The 23,651-nt window shown below is 43.8% G+C and overlaps 1 protein-coding gene across 1 annotated transcript; it reads right to left on the minus strand.

Annotated features, from left to right (window-relative positions):
* Positions 1–5,314: 5,314 nt before the first annotated feature.
* LOC116622018 (zinc finger protein 543-like) lies at positions 5,315–23,344 on the minus strand. Its single transcript, XM_032388119.1, has 4 exons — positions 22,979–23,344; positions 20,575–20,701; positions 15,212–15,307; positions 5,315–9,650 (listed from the first exon to the last, which is right to left on the minus strand). The coding sequence occupies exons 1-4, from the start codon at positions 23,009–23,011 to the stop codon at positions 7,810–7,812; spliced, it is 2,097 nt and encodes a 698-aa protein (XP_032244010.1). The 5' UTR covers positions 23,012–23,344; the 3' UTR covers positions 5,315–7,809.
* Positions 23,345–23,651: the final 307 nt, after the last annotated feature.

The raw sequence follows: 23,651 nt of genomic DNA on the forward strand, positions 1-23,651 counted from the left end.
CTGATAAGACTTGTGGGAAAGTGGGTAATACAGAGCGTGGGGTATCAACAGCGCCGGCTACAGAAACTGCCTTGCAAGCCCTCAATCCCTTTGTGTCTGCACCGTGATCGCAGCTTCAGTGCAATGGCCGACTAGTGCTGGCAGATCGCGTGGTCAGTACGCTCTGTGGTAACGGTGTCTCAGAGGCCCTGCTGGCAGGGACGTTGAGACCGTATCCAGAAATAGTATCAATCCCAGTAAGGACGAGTCATTTCCCCCTCCAGAAGGGAACGGATCTGATACAAACCATGTGCCACCAAGTGGCCGTTTGGTCTCCTATAGAATGTACTGCATCATGATCTTAGTGTTGGTCTTCGTAACTGGCACATTACACATTCAGTACGTGAAGTGGCTATTTCAATTGGGGGAAGAGGGATGCCATGATGTAAGGCTCACCTAAAACCTCCATTTCTGCTACCATAGCTAGTATTACCTATAACTCTAGAGACAAAGACCGGGAAGGCCGAAGACTGAGCCTGACTAACCTCAACTACTCTGCTCCCCTCCCTTCTCCTCTGCACTGGGTGCCTATAGGCACTAATGGGGGACACACATATCCATTCACATTGCACTCCCTCCATAACTTCATGCTCCTGTTCCATGCAAACTTATCAGTGATCTGCCAGTCTTGATTCTTCAGTGCTTCTGAACAACCGGACCAGCCATTTGCCACAAAAGTACACGTATACCCTTACCTCAGGCCACCTCTCCTAATATAAAGAGAGGATTTCTCCACACCAGTGTCCTACAGGTGTACTCCATGCGAGATGTGATGTAGCATCAGTTCATGTGCAGCCCACCCCGCAAAGAGCAAGGTGCTCCATCTGTAATAAAGGCCTGGGCTTTTCCTATTCAACCAGCAAACCAAAAGGACAACAGTCTGATTCCACCTTTGATGTCTGATTGTTGCCCACTTTCAATCCCACCTCTCCCTTCTGCCCCACATTTGGACAACCTGATAAAAAACCCCACATGCTCCTTCCCTTTGTACAGGTGGGAGAGCTAAATGCCCACCCTCACGTAGTACCAAGGCAGAAGGAGGTGATCCAAGGTGGCATTCTGCTTTCACGTCAGGATAGTGTCGCGAAGGCTCAGGGGAGGAGCTATCGTCCACCCACATCCAGCAGCAATGAGGGTAGTTGGCACTCCACTCCCTGACCCCCTCCACAAAGACAGGTTGATAGAAATTACTCAATCTGAAGAGACATAAAACAGACTGGAAAAAGACTGTAAAAAGAACAGAGCCTCAGGGACATGTGGGACAATTAAAAAAAAAGATCTAACATGTTATTCAAGCCCCAGAAATGGAGGAAGAGGGTGGATCTAAAAATAATACTGGAAGAAATAAAGGTGGAAAATTTCCCCGAATTGCCTAAAGGCATACACCTGCAGTTTCAAACACCTAAACAAACCCCAAACAGGATAAGCAAAAAATTCTACACCAGGACTCAGAATAATCAAATTTCTGAAAACTAAAGACAAACATTTGAAAAGCACCTAGAGGGAAATGACATATTATCTGTAGGGGAACAATGGTTTGAATGGCAGATTTCTCACCTGAAACCGCGGAGGCCTGAAGGAAGCGACGTAACATTTTGCAAGTACTAAGAGAGAACTGCCAACCATGAACCCTATATTGCATCAAAATTTCCTTCAAGGATGAGGAAATAAAGCCATTCTCAGATGAAAGAAAACAAAGAACATTTGTCACCAGGAGACCTACCCTGAAAGAATGGCTACAGGAAGTTCTCCAACAGAAAGAAAAGGATAGCAAAAAGAGGCTTGACATTTCAATGAAAAGGGTTAAAAAACAGGTTAAATTGACTACCCTTCTTCTCATGAGCTTCTAAAAATGTTTGACAACTGAAACAAAAGTAATAACATCATTTGATATGGTCTTCAACATATGAAGAGTAAACATCCAAGACAACTGTATTAAAACAATAGTGACTGTAAAGGGACCTAATAGAAGGTTTCTACACTGCACTTAAATTGCTAAAACACTGTTGAGAGGAGACTGTGATAAATTGCACATTTACATTTTAATACCTAGAATAGCCACTTAAAAAGAAAAAGAAAGGAAAAAAGAAATATACCCACAAAACCCTATACATGAATCAAAGCTGAATTCTAAAAAATGTCCAAGGTCCTAAAAGAAGGCAAGGAAACCCCCTACCCCCACTCCCACAAAAACCAAAACAGAAAAACAGGAACAAGAAAGAGGAAAACTTAAAAATCAAAGTAGAAAAATGACATTATTTAGTCCCAACACGTCAATAACTACTTCAAATTTAAATGGTCTAATATACCAATTAAAAGACATACTGTCAGATGGTAGGGGAAAAAAGCAGGACCCCTCTATATGCTACCCACAAAAAAATTACCTAAAATATAACAATATAGGTAGGTTAAAATAAAAGAGATGGACAAAGATAAACCATATAAATAGTAATAAAAAGCCAGCAGTGGCTATATTAATATTAAATAAAGTATACTTCAGAGCCATGAAAATAAACAGGGACAAAGAGGGATATTAGTTACATAATGATAAAAGGGTCAATACACCAAAAAGATCCAGCAATCATAAATGTATATGCACCAAAGAAGAAAACATTCAAACACACAAAGCAAAAGGTAACAGAACAGAAAGAAATAGACAATTCCACAATTCTAGTTGGGGATTTTGACACTCTTTGTTCAGTGATTGATAGAAACACTAGAAACAAAATCAGCAAGGATAGAGAAAATCTGAATAACACCAATAACCAGCAGAATCTCACATTTATAGAACGCTCCAACAACAGCAGAATATATATCTTTTTTTTTCCTGAGCCTTTAACTACCCTCATTTTATTGAGAATGCAGTCAACAGTGAATTATGACTAGTGACTGTGGTTGTTTGCAAATATTTACACGGACGCCGGGAACACCTCGCAGAACTTTTCTGCAAAGACACTCGTGCAAACACATCTATATATCTTCTTCAAGCACCCATGGAACATTCAATAAGAATGCTGCTTATGGCTAACCTGTTTGTGGATCATGAAACAAACCTCAACAAATGTAAATGCTTTGAAATCACACACAGCATGTACTCGGACCACATGTGAAACTAAAAATAACAGAAAAATAACGAAATATTCCAAACACTTAGAAATCAAGGAGCACACTTCTAAATAATCTATGGGTCAGAGAGGGAGTCTCAAATGGAATCAAGAAATATTTAAACTGAATGAAAATGAATTCAAAACAAATCAGAGTTTGTGGGATGGAACTTCAACAGTGCTGAGAGGGAAATTCATAGAACCAAATGCTTCTTATATTAGAAAAGAAAAAAAAAACAAACCTTCAAGTTTAATAATCTAATCTACCATCTCAAGAAACTACACAGCACTATATAAAACTAGAGAGAGCAAAAGAAATAAAGATAAGAGAAGAAATTGAGAATAGAAAGAGAAAATCAATGATATAAAAAGCTAGTTCGGGGCGCTTGGGTGGCTCAGTCGTTGGGCGTCTGCCTTTGGCTCAGGTAGTGATCCTAGGGTTCTGGGATCGAGCCCCACATCTGGCTCCCTGCTCAGCGGGAAGCCTGCTTCTCCCTCTCCCACTCCCCTGCTTGTGTTCCCTCTCTTGCTGTGTCTCTCTCTGTCAAATAAATAAATAAAATCTTAAAAAAAAAAAAAAGCTAGTTCTTTTAAATAGTCAATAAAATTGATAAAAATCTAAGAAGATTAATAAAGAGTAGATATGCATTTCCAATATCAGGAATAAAACAGGAGATATAAACACAGATCTTCCTATCATGAAAAGAATAATAAAGGGATGCTTCAAACAATTCCACGATTTAATTAGAAGACTTAGATGAAATGGAACAACTCCTCCAGAAGGGCATTCTATCAAAACCCACCCAATATAAAATAGATACTCTGAATAGTCCTATACCAATTAAGTTGAATCAATATGTGATTAAAAGTATCCCAAAGAAAGGGGCACCTGGGTGGCTCAGTCGTTGAGCGTCTGCCTTCGGCTCAGGTCATGATCAGCCCCACATAGGGCTCCCTGCTCCACGGGAAGCCTGCTTCTCTCTCTCCCACGCCCCCTGCTTGTGTTCCTGCTCTCGCTCTCTCTCTCTCTGTCAAATAAATAGATTAAAAAAAAATTTTTTTTTAAAGATTTTATTTATTTGACAGAGAGAGACACAGCAAGAGAGGGAACACAAGCAGAGGGAGTGGGAGAGGGAGAAGCAGGCCTCCCGCCGAGCAGGGAGCCCGATGCGGGGCTCGATCCCAGGACCCTGGGATCATGACCTGAGCCGAAGGCAGACGCTTAACCATGTGAGCCACCCAGGCGCCCAATAGATAAAAATTTTAAAACAACAACAACAAAAAGTATCCCAATGATTTCACTGGAGAATTCTACCAAATATTTAAATAAGAAATAATACCAATTCTACAAAATCTCATTCAGGGGGAGGGAGGAAAAGAGGAAAAGAAAGGAAGAAAAGAGGAACACCTCCCAGTTCATTCTGGGAAGCAAGTAGTGCTCAGACACCAGTACCAGTACAAAAAAATTAAACTATACACCAATATGCTAATGATTTTAGACACTAAGTTCCTCAGCAAAATACTAGCAAATAGAATGCTATTATTAATAATATTCCATGACTGGTGCAGTTTACTGCAGGGAGGCAAGGCCAGTTCAGCATTCAAATCCAGTCAGAGGAATCCGTAATATAAACAGACCACAGAAGAAAAATCACATGATCACATCAACCAAAGAAGAAAAAGCGTTTGGCAAAATTCAATACCCGTTCGTAATGAAAACTCTTAGCAAATTAAGAGGGTGATTTTCCAAACTAGATAAAGAACATCTGTATATAGAGAGACGAACCAAAAAACAGACCCTTAACTATAGAGAACAAACAGATGGTTACCAGAGGAGAGGTGATTGGGGGGAATGGGTGAATTAGGTGAAAGGAATTAAGAATACACTTACCTGTTTTTATTTTTTTTAAGATTTTATTTATTTATTTGACACAGAGAGAGCACAAGCAGGGGGAGTGGGAGAGAGAGAAGCAGGCTCCCCGCTGAGTAGGGAGCCCGATGCAGGGCTTGATCCCAGGACCTTGGGAACATGACCCGACCCACAGGTAGTCACCTAACTGACTGAGCCACCCAGGCGCCCCAACAGTACACTTATTTTGATGAGCAATGAGTAATATATGGAACTGCTGAGTCACTATATTGTACACCTGAAACTAATATAATGTTGTGTGTTAACTACATTGGAGTTAAAAATAAAAAAAAAGTAAAATAAAAACCCCACAGCTATCATCATATTTAATGGTCAACACTGAATGCTTTCTGTTTAACGTTATGAACAAAGCAAGTATGTCTTCTTTCACCACTTCTATTCAACATTGCACTGCAAGTTCTAGCTAGTACAATAAAAATAGAAAAGAGGAATGAAAGAGATACAGATTAGGAAGAAGACAAAAGATGTTTGCTATTTGCTGATAACATTATTTTTTATGAAGAAAATCCTCAGGAATCCACAAAAAAAAAAAATCTAGAAAAAGTGAATTCTGCAAGGTTGTAGGAAACAAGGTCAACATATCAAAACTAATCGTATTTCTCTGTAACAGTAATGATCATGTGCAAACTGACATTAAAAACTCAATATGATATATGACTCCCCCAACAAAGTGCCTAGATAAAAATCCAACAAAATATGATCAGGATCTACAAATGGAAAATTATAAAACACTAACGAAATAAAAAAGGATCTAAATAAATGAAGGGACATACCACATTCATGGACTGAGTCAATATAATAGATGCCAAATCTCACCAAAATGATCCATAGACTAATATAATGTTTATCAAAATCCCAGCAAGATGTTTTATAAATACAGAAAAACACAACAAAGTGTATATAGAAAGCTAAGGGAAAAAAATTAATATGGAAAGATAATCAATTTTTAAAATTTAGGGTGAGTAATCACTTTACCCAATTTTAAGATTTACTGAAAGCTACAGTAATCAAGATAGTGTGGTACTGGCACAGGTTTGGACATACAAATCAATGGGATAATACAGAGAACTCAGAAATAGACCAACATAAACATGCCTAACTGATTTTTGACTAAGGAGTAAACATAATTCAATGGAGGCATAATACTGTAGTCTAGTTTTCAACTAATGGTGCTGGTCAACTGAACATCCTTAGGCAAAAATACAAGAAAGAAACTCAACCTCACATGGTAATTCAAAAATGAACTGAACACGGATGAGATTTAAACATAAAAGGTAAAACTATGAAACTTTTAAGAGAAAATATTCAGGACTGAGAGTTTGCTTAAGACTTCTTACATGACATGAAAAGGATTAAGAGGTTCCTTCATAATAATGCCATGAATCAATATAACAAAAATGGCTTGGCCTACAATGGCAATACAAAAGTACATATGTGGTGATTTAAAAGGCCCTGAGGAGGGTTAACGTGAATGCATGATTATTTTTACATCTTTCTTCACAGCATATTTCTTAGTGTAAGGTAATACTATCATGCGTAGCTCAAAAAACAAAACAAAACAAAACAAAAAAACCAAAGAAGGAATTCCAAAAGACCCTGATAAAAGGTACTACTCATTACTTATTATACCAGGACTAAGGCCATGGTAACAACTGTGAAACTCACAGATACCTGCATGTGCACATATCAATTTCATCTGTTAAAATTCTAGTCAATTTCCTCAATAGCAAATCTTCACACGATCTTTTGTAAGATTAAAAATGAGATTTCTTCTCTGTGCTTTTCTGAGTTTATTTTTTCTTAAGCTAATTTAGCTATGTATTTGATTTTGTTTTGGCTCTAATTCAACCCCTAGAAAACAACTGATGTGGACTTGGGAGAAGCCTAAGGAGGACTGGAGAAGCTCAGGAACCGCAATCAGAGGGAAGAATTCAGATTCATCTGGGAAGGTCACGTAGCTACACTGCTGTCCTCATCACACAAAAAAACCAATAAACAAGTAGATCAAGAGCAAGTATAAGTAGTGGGTTGTTAAAGACACATGAAAAAACATTTTGTTTTTGTTTAAATCAAAGTCTTAAGAGTGTGGTACAGTGGGCCTATTTATACGTACATCTTTACCTCCTGAAATTTAACAGTATTTCATAACTCAAGCCTTCATATTTCTAAGACTTATGCTACTCAAGGGTAGAGACGAAGCTGTAGAACAAAGGCTTTCAATAAATGTTTTCAGACACACCCTAAATGTCCAACTGTCCTGACAATGGACAGCAGTGGAAGTGGAAGTATACACAAGATAAAGGGGACAAGGCTCTCTCATCTCTGAAACACCCCCCCTTCCTCAAATAGGATAAGGAACAAACTACCATAGGCTTGCCACTGAAGTCTGAAAGAAACCATGCTTGAATTTCTCTTTTATGTCTCCTCTTCCTTTGTTTAAATATCCCTGAGATAATTTTTCAGTGTAAACTGAGGAGAAAGATGTGGCTGATGGTTATGCTAAGTTCATGAGAATGACTGGATCACACTCCTGGATGAATTCACAGATGCAGAATAAGGCTCTGGACTGGGTAAATTTCCAGTCTGACTCCTCAGATGACAAATGATATCCTACAACAAAAGGGTTTCTCATAGGGAAGGAAACTGAGGGGTTTCTCTTTGGTATGAATGATCAGATTCTGAGTAAGATGTTTCCTCAGTGGTTACATTCAAGAAGTCTTTCCCCAATAGGAGCTCTTAGAGGGTGACTGAGGACTGCCCACTCGTGAAGGGTCTTCCCACTTCTGTTACACTGACAGGGTTTCTCCCAGTATGAATCCTCTGATGCTGAGTGAGGGATGAGCTGCGACTGAAGGCTTTTCCACACTCACTGCACTCATAGGGCTTCTCTCCAGTGTGGATRAYRGAGTGTCGRATGAGGYTTGTGCTCCARCARAAGGWTTTCCCACACTCSAYGCATTCATAGGGCTTCTCTCCACTGTGAATCCGCTGGTGCCTCGTGAGCCCTGAACGGCGGTTGAAGGCCTTCCCACACTCCATGCACTCATACGGCTTCTCTCCAGCGTGGATGCTGATGTGTCGAATGAGGTCTTTCCTAGTGCTAAAGGCTTTCCCACATTCTTTGCACTCAAAAGGTTTTTCTCCAATGTGAGCCCTTTTATGCAAGATGAAAGTGTAGCAGTAGGTGAAGGCCTTTCCGCACTCACTGCACTCAAAGGGCTTCTCCCCAGTGTGGATAATGGCATGTCGAATGAGGTTTGCCCTCTGGCAAAAGGCTTTGCCACACTCCATGCATTCATAGGGCTTCTCTCCACTGTGAATCCGCTGGTGCCTCGTGAGGTATGACCGGCGGTTGAAGGCCTTCCCACACTCCGTGCACTCGTAGGGCTTCTCCTCAGTGTGGATGCTGAAGTGTCGGATGAGGTCTGATCGATTGCTAAAGGCTTTCCCACATTCTTTGCATTCATAGGGTTTTTCTCCAGTGTGGGCCCTTTTGTGCAAGATGAAGGTAGAGCAGTGGGTGAAGGCCCTTCCGCACTCGCTGCACACATAGGGTTTCTCCCCAGTGTGACTCCTCTGGTGCTGCTTGAGGTGTGACCGGCGGTAGAAGGCCTTCCCACACTCGAGGCACTTGTATGGCTTCTCTCCTGTGTGGATGACGTAGTGCTGAATGAGGTCCGTGCTGTCGCAAAAGGCTTTCCCACATTCACTGCATTCAAAGGGTCTCACTCCAGTGTGAATCTGCTGGTGCCACGTTAGGTGGGACCTGCGGTTGAAGGCCTTCCCACACTCTATGCACTCAAAGGGCTTCTCTCCCGTGTGGATGATGTAGTGTCGAAGGAAACCAGTCTTATCACGGAAGGCTTTCCCACATTCTTTGCACACAAAGGGTTTTTCTCCAGTGTGGCTTCTGTTATGCAAGACTAAATTGGAGCGGTGGGTGAAGGCCTTTCCACATTCACTGCACTTATAAGGCTTCTCTCCAGTGTGAATCCGCTGGTGCCTTGTGAGGTGTGACCTGCGGTTGAAGGCCTTCCCACACTCCGTGCACTCATAGGGCCTCTCCCCCGTGTGGATCATGTGGTGCTGGAGGAGGTGTGTGCTCTTGCTAAAAGTTTTCCCACACTCGGTGCATTCATAGGGCTTCGCTCCAGTGTGAATCTGCTCATGTCGCACAAGAAAGCAATTCTTGGTAAACACTTTCCCGCATTCCTCACACTGATAGGGATGTTTCCCTTTATGAATCAAGGGATCTTTCAGTAGTCCCTCTGAGTCATATTCGTGGAGAACATGTCCTGGAGGGATCAGCTCCCGTATAGTCCTTGAGTGTACACCATCACCTGTCCCTAAACCATCATGTTCAGGCTTCATGTTCCCAGGGAGCTTCTCCGTTTGGGGGTCTATCCCTGGTTTCAACTGGCTTTCCAGCATTTCTGATGGCCTATCCTGATTCTTGCCTTGCCCCAGCTGGGAGTCCCCCAGAGCTTGCTGAGTCAGTTGTTCCTGTGGTGAGACTTCCTCAGATAAGGCAAGGTGAGAAAGGGAAAGCTCTGTGGTCCCGGGTTTTGTACTGTCACCTGAAGGGAATACAATATACAGAAGGGCTTATTAGAAATGGCAACACAGAAAAACAAAATCGCCATTTCAGTGGGAATAAGAAGACGAAAACAGTGGCTCTGTGCCTGCCATGTTTTCAAATCTCTGAAATCCAGTTTGCAATTTCTTTTTGGACCCTGAATTCTTGAAACCTTTGAGGGGAAACCCAGAGGGAGAGAACAGATGGGGGACAGAGTGTCTGGCAACTAGGGACAAGTACACAGAGTAGTGACACTGCATTGCTGGGTTTGCTCAAAGCTAGAATGCCTCCAGGTGCTGTAAGAGGCCAGCGAAGGGGCACCTGACGCAGCCTCCACAGCAGCTGGAAAGAGGTCGGGGAGGGTTCCTAGGCAGGGAATGCGAGAAACTGCCATATGGAGAAAACAGGAAAGCCATTTCAGCCTTAGTTGATGGAATGAACAAAGGTAGAGTCTTTCAAGATTCAGGGAACCTTCAGTGCACCAGACGATGGGGCCGGTAAGAGTGCAAGCCCCTGACATGGGATTGGTGTCCACACAAGAAGAAACATAAGAGCGTTTGCGTCTTCTCAGTGCCATGTGAGGATAGAAGAGGAGACTCCTATCTGCAAACCAGGAAGAGGGCCCTCACCAGACACCAGATCTGCCAGCCCCTGGATCCTACACTTCCGGCCTCCAGAGCTGTGGGAAATCAACGTTTCTTGTTTAATCCTCCAGTCTGTGGCATTCTTGTTACAGCAGTCCAGACTGACTAGGCAGTTGGTATGAGTAATGTTCTCATTCTTGAAGTCAGTGATGTTAAGTGTATTATTTTCAAAAAAGAAATGAATGAGCAAGTAACTTAGTTAACACATCAATTAATCAAGGTCATTCGTGAATCAGTGATGACAATGTGTCATAAACCAAGGTTTATGATTAATCGAAATCTGTACCTGAGGTCCACTAAACAAAAGTTAGAGGTCACAGCAGTATTATGGTTAAGATCATGATCTCTGACCACAGAAACCCTAGGCCCAAGTCCCACAAGAACTTAGTATTAGCTCCGTGGCACCTGGCAAGGCACTCAAATTTCGTAAGTCCTCATTTTGTCTTCTAAAAAATAAAGCTAGAAACAGAGACTGTCCTGTAGGACTCTGAGAATGAAGTGAAATCCTGCATTTACGACATTTACTATGTGAACCGTGTTCAGTATGAGGCCAGACACTGAGCAAAACGTAACTACATGTCAGCTCTAATTTTTTATTATGGGTTAGTCATATAATATACATCTGGGACCTAATTAGGAAGCATATAAATTGGCACTGTCAGAATGTGTGGATTAACCTTGAAGAATATTGAAGAATAAGGGGAGCCTGGGTGGCTCAGTCGTTAAGCGTCTGCCTCCAGCTCAGGTCATGATCCCAGGGTCCTGGGATCAAGCCCCGCATCGGGCTCCCTGCTCCGCGGGAAGCCTGCTTCTCCCTCTCCCACTCCCCCTGCTTGTGTTCCCTCTCTCGCTGTCTCTGTGTCAAATAAATAAATAAAATCTTTATTAAAAAAAAAAGAGTATTGAAGAATAAAAAGAATGGTCCATGAGATGCCTGATGAGCCAACATTACAGTCACCAGAATAAGAAGACAAGGAAGGTCCTGGGAGATTAGGGGCAGAGACTCCAAGAGGATCGGATGCTCATGATACAATCTGAAAAGTCTGCTGCATTATGAATTCACATAGCTGGAGGTTAAGAGAGTTGGCTCTGGAGCCAGAACACTCGGCACAAATTCTGCCCGTACCAAGTGAGTTGATACTGGACAAATTACTTAGCTGTTCCTATCTCAATTTCCTCGTCTGAAAAACTGAGAGACTGAGTTTCTGCCTCACCGACTGTCCTGAAGTTGTTAAATGAGAAAATGCCTATAAAGTGGTCAGCACAGTGCCAGCCACTGGAGGATCGTTTGGGAAATTGGGGGCCATCACCCATTATCACTATGGTTACTGCTATATTTGAAAATTAGGAGCAAAGCAGTGACCGTATAAGGAACACTTTCAGTGCTGTGGTACAGAGGAACCCCCTCACAGGGCCTCAAAGCACAGAGAGAATGATGTTACCACTTTCACATGTGAATGGTGGGAATGTGAAAGGGAGCAGCCTTCTTCAGAACTGCTTGGCATTTTTCCAATAAAGCCAACCTGACCTGGAAACATACCAGAATCTATTCCTAACAGAAACCAGTGCTTATCTGCACGAAAACACATAACAAGAATATTCTCAGCAGCATTAAGTTGAAAACAACAGGAATGCCCGCCAAGAGGGGAATGGATAAATGAATGGCAGTTTTTCATACAATGAGATATTACGCTAGATTGAGAGTGAACGAACTCCAACTATATGCAACCACATGAAAAGAATCTCACAGACATAACGATGGTCAAAAGGAGACAAATACACACCCAGCATATGGTAGGGTTCCACAGTCAAAACAAATTCATGCTGATGGTCTCGAGAGGGATTACCTAGCCGAAGGGGCTTCTGAAGGCATGAGACCCTGACGAGGTGCTGGAAATGTTGAACAGTAGTCCCCTTTATCTGTGAGGGATTTGTTCCAAGACCCCCAGTGGGTCCCTGGAATTGTGGCTAGTACCAACCCTATATACTCTGTTTTTTATATATACAAACCTATAGTAAAGTTTAATTTATAAATCTGGTACATAAGAGATTAACAGAAGTAATAATAAAATAGAACAATTATAACAAACACAGTAATAAAAGTTACACAAACGTGGTCTCTCTCTCAAAATATTTTATTATACAGCACTCACCCTTCTTGTGATGCTGTGAGATGATAAAATGCCTACACGATGAGATGAAGTGAGGAGAATGACACAGGCATGTGACACAGTATTAAGCTACTGGTAACCTTCTAATGATACATCAGAAGGACGATCATCTGCTTCTGGACCATAACTGACCAAGGGTAACTAAAACCACGGAAAGCAAAACCACAGATAAGGGGGCACCACGGTATACATCAAATATTAACATAGGTGGTGGTTATATGGGCTTTTATGTACACAAAGATTCATCAAGCTGACCTCTTAAGATTTTTGCACAACAGAGCATATGAGTTACAACTCATTCAAACAGTGCAAGAAGGGACTCCTGGGTGGCTCAGTCAGTTAAGCTCTGCCTTTGACTCAGGTCATGATCTCAGGTCCTGGGATTGAGTTCCGCATCGGGCTCCTTGCTCAGCTGGGAGCCTGCTTTGCCCTCTGCCTGCTGGTGCCCCTGCTTGTGCTCTCTCTGACAAATAAAATCTTTTTAAAATATAAATAAATTAAAATTAAAATTAAAAAAAAGTGCAAGAAAATAACAGTAAATGGAAGAATGGAACACAAGTATAGATATCTCTTGCAAGAATGAGACAACTTGGGGCATGTGGGTGGCTCGGTTGGTTAAGCATCTGCCTTCGGCTCAGGTCATGATCCTGGAGTCCCGGGATTGGGCCCTGCATTGGGCTCCCTGCTCAGTGGGGAGTCTGCTTCTCCCTTTCCCCCTGCTCGTGCTCTCTCTTTCTCTCTCTCTCTCAAATAAACAAATAAAATCTTAAAAAAAAAAAAAAACCACAATGAGACAACTTTTCCTAGAAAACGTTATAGAAAAGGTTAAAAAGGGAAAGCAGTTGATACCAGTGTGAAGACACTGGAGAGCCATGACTTTTTCATTTACTTGCCCCTAGTATGATGCAACCAAGCATATTTTTATGTTGAACAGAGAATGGGTAAAGTTACAGAAAAGGCAGAAAAGCAGTGAAGCAAGAAGCCAGTTCCCTGAAAAGGTGTGATCTGGCCTCTAGTGTGAGAATTTGCCATGGGGACAAGGGGACAAGGCCTCCTCTGGGGGGAGGTGAGAAGGGAGGCCACACATATGAGAGATTCAGATCAATCTGTAACAGTTGGTGATCAAGCAACACAAGAACACAGACTATTTTCGACATGAAAATATGCTAAGACATCCGTGGCTGGGGGATGTGGTGAAGGTCTGGAACAAGCTCTCAGTGGCTGGGGAGCCAGTATGGGAGACAGGGCAGATGAGAGGCACATAGGAGATGTGGGGAGACCAGCTATCACCCAGGCAAAAGTTGAAAACCTGGACTTAGGAGTGTAGGGATGGGTCTCAGGGAGGAGGGGAGGTGGTGAAGACGTTCATGTGAAACGGACAGGATGTCTGAATGTAGGGGTTAGTAGAGATGGAGGTGTTGAGGAGTTATCTGAAGTTGCATCTGGCCTTCTAACGTGCATGGGAGGTGGGAGGAGCAGGCAAAACCATGAGCTCCCTCTTAGGCATGTTGAGCGAGAAGTATCTTTTCCACTTTTCCACAGATGTGAGACTAGTGACAAGGGTGAAGATTTGGAACACACTCCGAGGGGCCGAACAGACACACACTTGGGATGAAAGCCCAAGGGACCACCAGAGGGGAGAGAGCATGCCTCTGCAGTGGCACCAGTCAGCACACCTGACATCCCCAGGGCCTCAGCAACCCAGATTTGGGGAATAGAAGGCAAAGTGTTACCCTGAAGGTTAAGCAAACAGGAGGGGTGCGAAGACATGGAGCAAGGGAGTGCTTCTGAGTGTCTGACTGGCACCTGGAGACTGGGCGGATGGAGAAGGTGAGGAAGGGTGGGATGCAGAGGACAGCTTGTTTCCTTGCAGTGCAGAAGGAAATGTGAGATACTATCGTTATTCATTAGGACTAATATTATGATCTGAATAACACTAACAGCTTACTTTTGCTGAGCCATTCACTCACTATGGGTCAGGGCCAGTGTGAGCCAGTTTCATGCACAATCTGGTACATCCTCAAACAACCCAATGACCTGCGAACAGACTGAGTGTTGCAGACTACATTCACTGAACCATTTGTTCCTCTCCTTGGATACACAGCTCAGCCTCATTTCCCAGCCCCAGGTGCCTAAGTGTGGCCAGATGTCTTGTCAGTGGAATGTGAGGAGAAATAGTGTATGTGGAAGTGGGTATTACACCTTCCTTTCTTCTCCCGTTTCCCCTCTGCCAGCTAGAAGATGCCAGGACAACATGCAAGTCTCATGTTGATGATAGGAGGTACCTGGGTCCCCAAATAACTGCATGGTAAACAGCTCCACACCGACCCACATGGTCCTTGGGTGAGAAAAGTACTTTTCATATGCTGAGCCACCAAGATTCTGGAATATGCCTATTAGAGCAGTTAGATTCACATTGGCTGAACTTATATATAAAGGCACAGTGAGATATGCACCTTCCCCAGGGCCACAAGGCTGCTGTGAGTCCCAGCTAGTTTTTAAGCCCAAGCAGCTGGAACTGAGAGCCTGAACTTATTATCTAATAGGTCCTACACCTCCACAGGAGCGCTGGAGATTGTGATAGGGCTGGAGGGGGTGGGCAGAAGGACCACAGGTTAAAAGGCTCCATGGATCCTAAGCCTCTAGAGAGGCCACAATAATAAAACTTCCACAAATTCCAGTGGCAGTAATCGCTGTGCTGTCTGCAAGCTGCCATGACCCTGACCCAGCCAGCTGTTGGCACCTACCTGGGCAGGAGTCAGGGGAGAGGCCTCTCTTCAATGTCTGTAACTCTGGGCTGTGATCCAATGGGTAGAACAGCTCTGGTTTGGGCAAAGGACAGCCTGTTCAAGGAGAAAGGAAAAGGATGTGGAAATTGTGGTGAGAAGAAAGAAACCTCTCAATCTAGACTGGGACTTCAGAATTTGGAGAAGGCCTCAGAATGAAGCTGCTCCCATCCATGCAAACAAAATGATATGACCTGGAAACCAATGCATAAAACATCATTATTGGGCCCCAAAGACTGTAGACATTAGGGTTGGCTCCAGAGACAGCACCAATTCCCTTTGATCTCCATCATGTAGAATCCCAACACTGTTCAGACCTATCTCCTGAATGTGCTTTCTAATTAATCCAGTCAGGGGCCTCTACCTCCCTGTGCATCAGCCATACCTGGTGAGCCTGAATGCCACCACAGACTAATTTACATAAAATCTCTGGGGTGAAGCCTAGGCATCAGATTTTAAACACTCCCCAGGTGATGGCACCCCACCTGGTAGGTTAAAAAACCCTGGTTTCCATCATTTCACAAATGGCATCCCTGAGTATTGATAATCTGAGGAAGGCTGGCTACTCTGAGTAAAGAGAAAGGTTTATTCCAGGCAGAAAGACTGGAAGACAAAAACAGGAATAGGACAACAAATAGGAAACAGTGACAAACACGGTAAATATTAATCCCACTATATCAACATCACTTGGAACATCAATGTTTTTCTAAATACTCCAATTATAAGACAGAGGTTGTCAGAGTGGATCAAAAAACAAGACCCGGGGTGCCTGGGTGGCAGTCAGTTAAGCATCTGACTCTTGGTTTCAGCTCAGGTAGTGAGACTGAGCCCCGTGTCGGGTTCCACATGCTTAGTGCAGAGTCTGCTTGAAATTTTCTCTCCCTCTGCCCCTCCCACTCATGCTTTCCCTCTCTCTAAAATAAATAAATAGGGGCGCCTGGGTGGCTCAGTCGGTTAAGCATCTGCCTTTGGCTCAGGTCATGATCCCAGGGTCCTGGGATCGAGTCCTGCATCGGGCTCCCTGCTCTGCGAGGAGCCTGCTTCTCCCCCTCCCTCTGCCTGATGCTCTGCCTGCCTGTGTGCTCTGTCAAATAAATAAATAAAATCTTAAAAAAAAAAAAAAAATAAATAAATAAATCTTAAAAACAAAAACAAAACCAAACCCAACTATAGGTTGTCTATAAGAAACCCACTGTAAATATATAAATAAGACACATACATGTTGAAAATAAATGAATGGAAAAAAATACACTAATATGTTAATAAAATATGTTAATACTAATCAAAAGAAAGCAAGCATACCTATGTTATTTCAGACAGAGGAGACTTCAAAGCAAGGAAAGTTACCAGGGATAAAGAAGGCATTATGTAATGATAAATGGGTTAATTTGCAAAGAAAACATAAAAATCCTTAATCTATATGTGTCTGGCAACACAATGTCAAACTATATGATGCAAAAACTGATAGAATGACAAGAAGAAATAGATGAATCCACTATCAAAGCTGGAAACCACACTACCCCTCTATCAGAAATGTACAGATCCAACAGGCAGAAAACTAGTAATGACATAGTTGAACTCAACAATACCATCAATTAATTGGATATAACAGACATCTACAGACTACTTCATCTAAAAACAGAATATATGTTCTTCTCAAACTCACATGGAACATTTACCATGATAGATTATATTCTGGGCCATAAAAACACACTTTAACAAATTTTAAAAAGAACAGAAATCACAAAATGTCTGCTCTCAGACAATAAAGTAATTAACTAGAAATTAATAACATAAAGATAACTGGAAAATCCCTAAATAGGTAAAGATTAAACAACACACTTTTATTTATTTATATTTTTATTTTTAAAGATTTTATTTATTTATTTGACAGAGAGAGACACAGCAAGAGAGGGAACATAAGCAGGGGGAGTGGGAGAGGGAGAAGCAGGCTTCCCGCTGAGCAGGGAGCCCAATGTGGGGCTCGATCCCAGGACCCTGGGATCATGACCTGAGCCAAAGGCAGACGGTTAACAACTGAGCCACCCAGGCGCCCCTGAACAACACACTTTTAAATAACACATTGGTCTAAGATGCAATCTCAAGAAAGTAAAAAATATTTTGACCTAATGAAAACAAAAATACAGGGCACCTGGCTAGCTCAGTTGGAAGAGCATGTGACTCTTGATCTTGGGGTCATGAGTTCGAGCCCCACGCTGGGTGTATAGGTTACTAAAAAATAAAAAAATAAACTTTCAACAAACTAACTAAAAAACCAAAAATACAACCTAGCGAAATTTATAGGATGAAACAAAGCATGCTTAGCAGGAAATTTATAACACAGAATGCTTATTTTTTAAAAGAAAGATCTGAAGTTAATTATATAAATTTCCACCTTAGGCAACTAGAAGAAGAATAAATTAAATGCAAAATAAACACTACAAAAGAAATAAGAATTAGAGCAGGAATCAATGAAATTGAAAACAGAAAATAGAGAAAATCAACAAAACCAAAATCTGGTTCTCTAAAATGATCAATAAAATTGATAAGCTTCTAGCCAAGCTAAGAAGAAATGAGAAATGACACAAATTACTAATACCAGAAATAGAACAGAGGACATCACTACAGATCCCACGGACATTACAAGAATATTAACAGAATACTATTAACAATTTTATCTTCACAAATTTGATAACTGAGATGAAGGAACCAATTACTTGAAAGACACAATCTGCTAAAACTCACACAAGAAGAAACAGAAATCTGAATAGGCCTATATCTATTAAGGAAATCAAATCAATAGTTAATAACCTTCCAAAAAAAACAAAGCACCAGGCCCAGCTGGGTTAACTGGTGACTTCTACCAAACACTGAAGAAATTATACCAAGTCCCTTCATTCTCTTCCAGAGACAGAAACAGAGGGGTATTTCCTAACTCAATCTGTAAGTTTGAGTTAGGAAATCTGTAACTCTAATATCAAAACCAAACACATTACAGAAAAGTATACACAGTATCTCTCATGAATATAGATGTAAAAAAATCCCCCACAAAATATTAACTAATCAAACCCAACAATGTATAAAAAGATTACATACCACAACCAAGTGGGATTTATCCCAGATATACAAACCTGGATAAAAATTTAAAAATCAATTAATATAATCCATCACATCAACAGGCTAAAGAAAAATCACACATTTATATTGATAGCTGCAGAAAAGCATTGATAAAATCCAACATCCATTCATTAAAAAAAAGAAAAAGAACTCTTAGCAAAATGGGAATAGAGGGAAATTTCCTCAGCTTGATAAAGAATATCTATAAAAATACCTACAGCTAACAACCTACTTTAAGGTGAGAAACTTAGAGCTTTCCCACTAAGATCAGGAACAAGGCAGGATGTCCTTGCTAACCATTTTTCAACATTATACTGAAAGCACCAGCTAATGTAATATGGCAAGAAAAAGGTATATAGACTAAGAAAGAAGAAATAAAATTCTTTATCTGTGGATGACATGGTCACCTATGTGGAAAATCCAACAGAATCAACAAAAGACCTCTGGAACTAATAAGCAATTATAGCTAGATTGCAGGATACAAGCTTAATGTACAAAATGCCTTTGTATGTACCAGAACTTAACAAGTAGAATTTAAAATTAAAAACACATTACCATTTACATTAGTACTCCCCAAATGAAATACTTAGGTATAAATCTAACAAAATATATATAGGATCTGTATGAGGGAAGCTACACAACTTCAATAAACAAAATCAAAAAAACAAAATAAATGGAACGATATTTCATGTTCATGGATAGGAAGGCTCAATATTGTCAAGATGTCAGTTCTTCCCTATTTGATCTGTAGATTCAATGCAATACCAGTCAAAATCCCGGCAAGTCATTTTGTGGATAGCAACAAACTGATTCTCAAGTTTATATGGAGAAACAAAAGATCCTGGTCTCCTAAGCATTACAGTTAAAAGGAAACAGCAAACACTCTTGTATGGGGCCAGCAACCTGAGTCCAAAAAGGCTAAAGCAGTGAGAGGGGAAGGGGGATGTGTGCAGGAGGATTCAATCCTCAAGAAACGGGGGTCAAGAGAAGAGGCAGACTTGGTGATACTAGACACCATTTCATGAACCACTAAGAACAAAAAGCTGGGAACTGCACTCAGTAATTTGGTCAAATAGAGACACATGCATAAATAGAAAATATCATCTATTCTGGCCAACATTTCACAAAAGAAACCACCAAAAAATGCAGAGGAGAGCTTTTCACAATGAAGACGTGTCTTTTAAATTGAACAGATTGGGGCGCCTGGGTGGCTCAGTCATTAAGTGTCTGCCTTTGGCTCAGGTCATGATCCTAGGGTCCTGGGATCGAGCCCTGCATCGGGCTCCCTGCTCAGCGGGAAGCCTGCTTCTCCCTCTCCCACTCCCCCTGCTTGTGTTCCCTCTCTCGCTGTGTCTCTCTCTGGCAAATAAATATATAAAATCTTTAAAAAAAATTAAAAAAAAAAAAAATCGAACAGATTAAGCTTTATGAGGGACTCCGCTGCAGTGGCCCTATTTTTCTTATTTGCCAAGGATGGCATGCTGGAAGAATTAAACGAGTGAAGAGGAACAGTATCAGCATACAGAAAGAAGTAGAGACAATGACCATGGGGCTTCACACAGCAAGGACTGGGCGGCCACTTCCTGCTGCAAAATAGCTGTGGTAGAAAAAAATCATTGTGAAAAGACAGAGACACAAGCAGACCCACAGAGAGAAGCCAGGACAAAAGCTCCAAAAGCCAGGGATTGTGTTTTTCTAAGTTCCTGTATCAGTCCCTCAAGGGGCCCAGCTGGAATTCCTGCTTTTAGGTTTTGTGAGACAACCCCATTTCCTCCCAACACACCCTTCTCCTTTGGCTGTGACCAAAAGTAAACTATGTGGGGCACCTGGGTGGCTCAGTCTGCCTTCGGCTCAGGTCATGATCCTTGGGTCCTGGGATCGAGCCCCACATCAGGCTCCCTGCTCGGCCAGGAGCCTGCTTCTCCCTCTCCTGCTCCCCCTGCTTGTGTTCCCTCTCTGGCTATCTCTCTCTGTGTCAAATAAATAAATAAAATTAAAAAAAAAAAAGAAAAGTAAACTATGTTTCTTACTTAACACTACTTGAGACACGGGAGAGCAGGAAGGAAGAGAGGAGTCCAGAATATGACTGAAGTGGGGAGGAGGACAGGAAGGCTACAGCCGCCTTCTCAAGCAGCCAGGCCTGGAGCCAAAGAGCAGAGTGAAGGAAGTGACAGGTATCCCACACCGCAGAGTTAGGGAGGCCTTACCCAGAGAGACCAGGAGCCCACAGGTCTCCAGCATCACCTCCTGGTACAGGGTCCTCTGGGCCGGGTCCAGCTGCCCCCACTCCTCTTGGGTAAAAGTCACGGCCACATCATCGAAGGTCACAGGCATCTGAAAAGTCAAACAGAGGCAGTGTGTTGGTCTTGGGGTTACTGATGGGAATCAGAGCCCATTTCTCTCGATGGCAAGGGGGCAGAGTGACCAAACACCCCCTGAGGGCTGAGCTCTGTGCTGGACTCAAGGAGGCAGAGATGCTGTTTTGTCCTAATTACAGCAGCAACTCATAAGAGACAGAGCCTCCTATGTGGGAGCCAATGGAGAATGGTGTGAGGGCAGGACCTTCCTGTGGGGACTGTGAGGCACAGAATGGTAAGGGCTTTAAGATGCCACAGAAATGGGAGAGAGTAACAAAGATAATGAAAACAGTACCAATAATAATTGCAGCAACAGCAGCCAAGACTCACTGATCTTCACTGCAGGCCTGACTCGTGCTGACCTCTGTCTTGCTCATGTGAATGAAAGTCCCCAGCTCTGAAGTCTAGAATCAACACCTGCCTGCCGTGTGAACTTGGGAGCCTCACTTCATTTCTCTCAGTCTCACTTTCTGGATCAATACAATAATTCTCACTCAGCAGTAATGGTTATGAGAATTAAAGAAAAAAATCTTTGTAAAAGAAACACTGGGTGACCGGCCACAGCCTGTGAGGTCAGGATCATTATCACGTTTGCGTCAGTCAGGGCCCGGAGGTCCAGGGGACTCTAGGAGCTCACCCACAGTTTACATGCGGTATGCGCAGAAGCAGGATTTGAACGGAGGTCCCTCTGGTCTAGAGTCCAATGGCATAATCTTGACCCTCCTCCATTAGCAAAGGAGTTAATGAAGATGTGACGCATTTCAGATAAACTTCTCTGCCACACTCATTTCAGCCACCATTGAACACAATTCTGTGGACGTGGGCAGAGGAGCGAACTCATCGTCGCCCACCTCACAGGACGATCACCTGAGGCGGTGGCACCTGCTTGGGAAGTGGCAGGGCCTGCGTCGGGTCCCACTGCCTCCTGTTCCTCCGCGACTACTAAGGAGAATCCACCACGAGTCAATGTTCCTTCTTCCCTCCTGAGTCTTTCCCCCACCCCTTTGGCAACCCTGAGGGAATTCAAACCCCCCCACCTGAGTCTCAACAGCACATGTCCCTGAGGAAAGGATACCTCAGGCCCAGAAAACAGACGTTACTGAGGACAACGCAGGCTGTGGCCATGAGACCAGCCTGTGCCACGGCGTCTGTCGTGGCTGAGAGTATGATGGAACATTCGGCAGATGACCACACAGTCCGGCCCTCCTAGGGTGTGTCTCAGCAGATGGGGACGGGGGACCACGAAATCACACAGGTACTCTGGGGACTCCTTAAACCACCCATCTACCTTTTTTTGTCCACACACGTCCACTTGCTAAAACGCCATATCCCCACCTCATGCCCAAGGCCTGTGAGGAAGCCTGCTTGGCTTACGAAGTTGACTCCAGGTGTCACCTCCAGGCATCCCTATCCGCTTTTTGTGGAGAAAGGAGTAAAAATACAGGCTCTGGTGGTCAACACACTGGTTGTTTCTGCTACTTAAGAGCTGCAGTGATTCTGGACACTAAATCTCCGAGCCTCAAGGTGTTCTTGTGCAAAAGAGCGATAACAACACAACCCAACTCAGAGGAGCTGAGGGTTAAAGGAGGTGGTGTTACGCCTGCCTGTCAGCCCACAGCAAGAACGTGACAGCGAGCTGTCACGGTTCTTTTGTTACTGTCTTCTCTTTGCTCCCACAACATCCTAGACAAATTCAACCACGAACGCTTACTTAATTTTGCCAGGTTCCCTACACAAAAATGCCAGATGATGGGCAAGGAGGGAAGGGGCCATTTTAGCCTGAGCTGCTAGGAAACGTCTCTCCCAGGGAGCGACATCTGAGCAGAGGCCAGACGGATGTGAGAGAGGCCCTGCAAAGTCACAGGGGCAGTACCCCAGGCAAAGGCCAGCGCGAGGACAGAGGCTAGGGGGATGCAAGAGAACTTGGCACGGTCGGGCCGGTGCACCCGGAGAGAAGGCAAGGTCAGAGGAGGTCGGCGGGGAACCGGGTGGGCACCTGCAAGTCACGGCAGCGGGCTGCACTAAGCGACGGAAGCCCCCGGAAGTAAGCACCTTTCATCCTTTGTGCACTGACTGAACAGCTGCCAGGGACCCGCCACAGACGCAGGACTACGGACAAAGTGACAAGCCAGCGCCACTTGCTGTAAACAAACGACAAGGAGAAAAGGGAATCGAATGGCATCTGGCCCTCCAGGCCGCCTGGGAGCCCCTCCGCAGCAGAGCGGAAGCAAGGCTCGGAGCGTCGTCCACTCACCCGCAGCGGGTCCATCCACGCCGCCGCCATCATCGGACCCTGTGCACAGAGCGGGACCCGGAGGGGCAGCGGCCGACTGCCACCCTCTCGCTGCCCAGAGCGGGGTGACCTCGGCTGACTGTCGCACTCCGAGCCCGAGTTTCCCCAGTGTGAAATGCGCCCGAGGCCCAGGCGTCGCGTCAGAGCTGCGGGGATAGCGAGCCGCGCGCCAGCGGGCGCTCACGTGACACCCGTTACGGAGGATGAGGGACGGGTGTGAGGCTTGTAGAAAGATACGGAGGTGGGACCTACGGCCCACACCACCTTCTCCGCTCGGGCCTCCGAAAGGTAGCCTGCGTGCCGCTCAAAGCCCCACTGCCCGACCGGCGCAGGCGGATGACGTACGCCTCAAAGGGTCCGGAAGTCCCGCCCCCGCCGGCGCGGGCCGCAGGAAATGCCCCTGTCTTGGGCAGTCATTGGCCCAGCGCCCGCGCAGACACGCGGAGCACAGCCTTCTGGGTAATGTGGTTTTTTCCTTACCGACAATCGGCGGAGGGGCACTTTCCAAGCGTGTCTTCTCCGGAAGAGTGCGCGAGGTCCAGGGAGCAGCCTCAGACCCGCTTCTTCAGAGTGGGATCAAGGGGCGGGGGCGAGGCCGTCCCTCTCATGCCCGGGTAAGTCGAGGCTCAGGAGG

This window comes from Phoca vitulina, unplaced genomic scaffold (genome assembly GCF_004348235.1).
Source record: "Phoca vitulina isolate PV1807 unplaced genomic scaffold, GSC_HSeal_1.0 scaffold52, whole genome shotgun sequence".
NCBI lineage: Eukaryota > Metazoa > Chordata > Mammalia > Carnivora > Phocidae > Phoca > Phoca vitulina.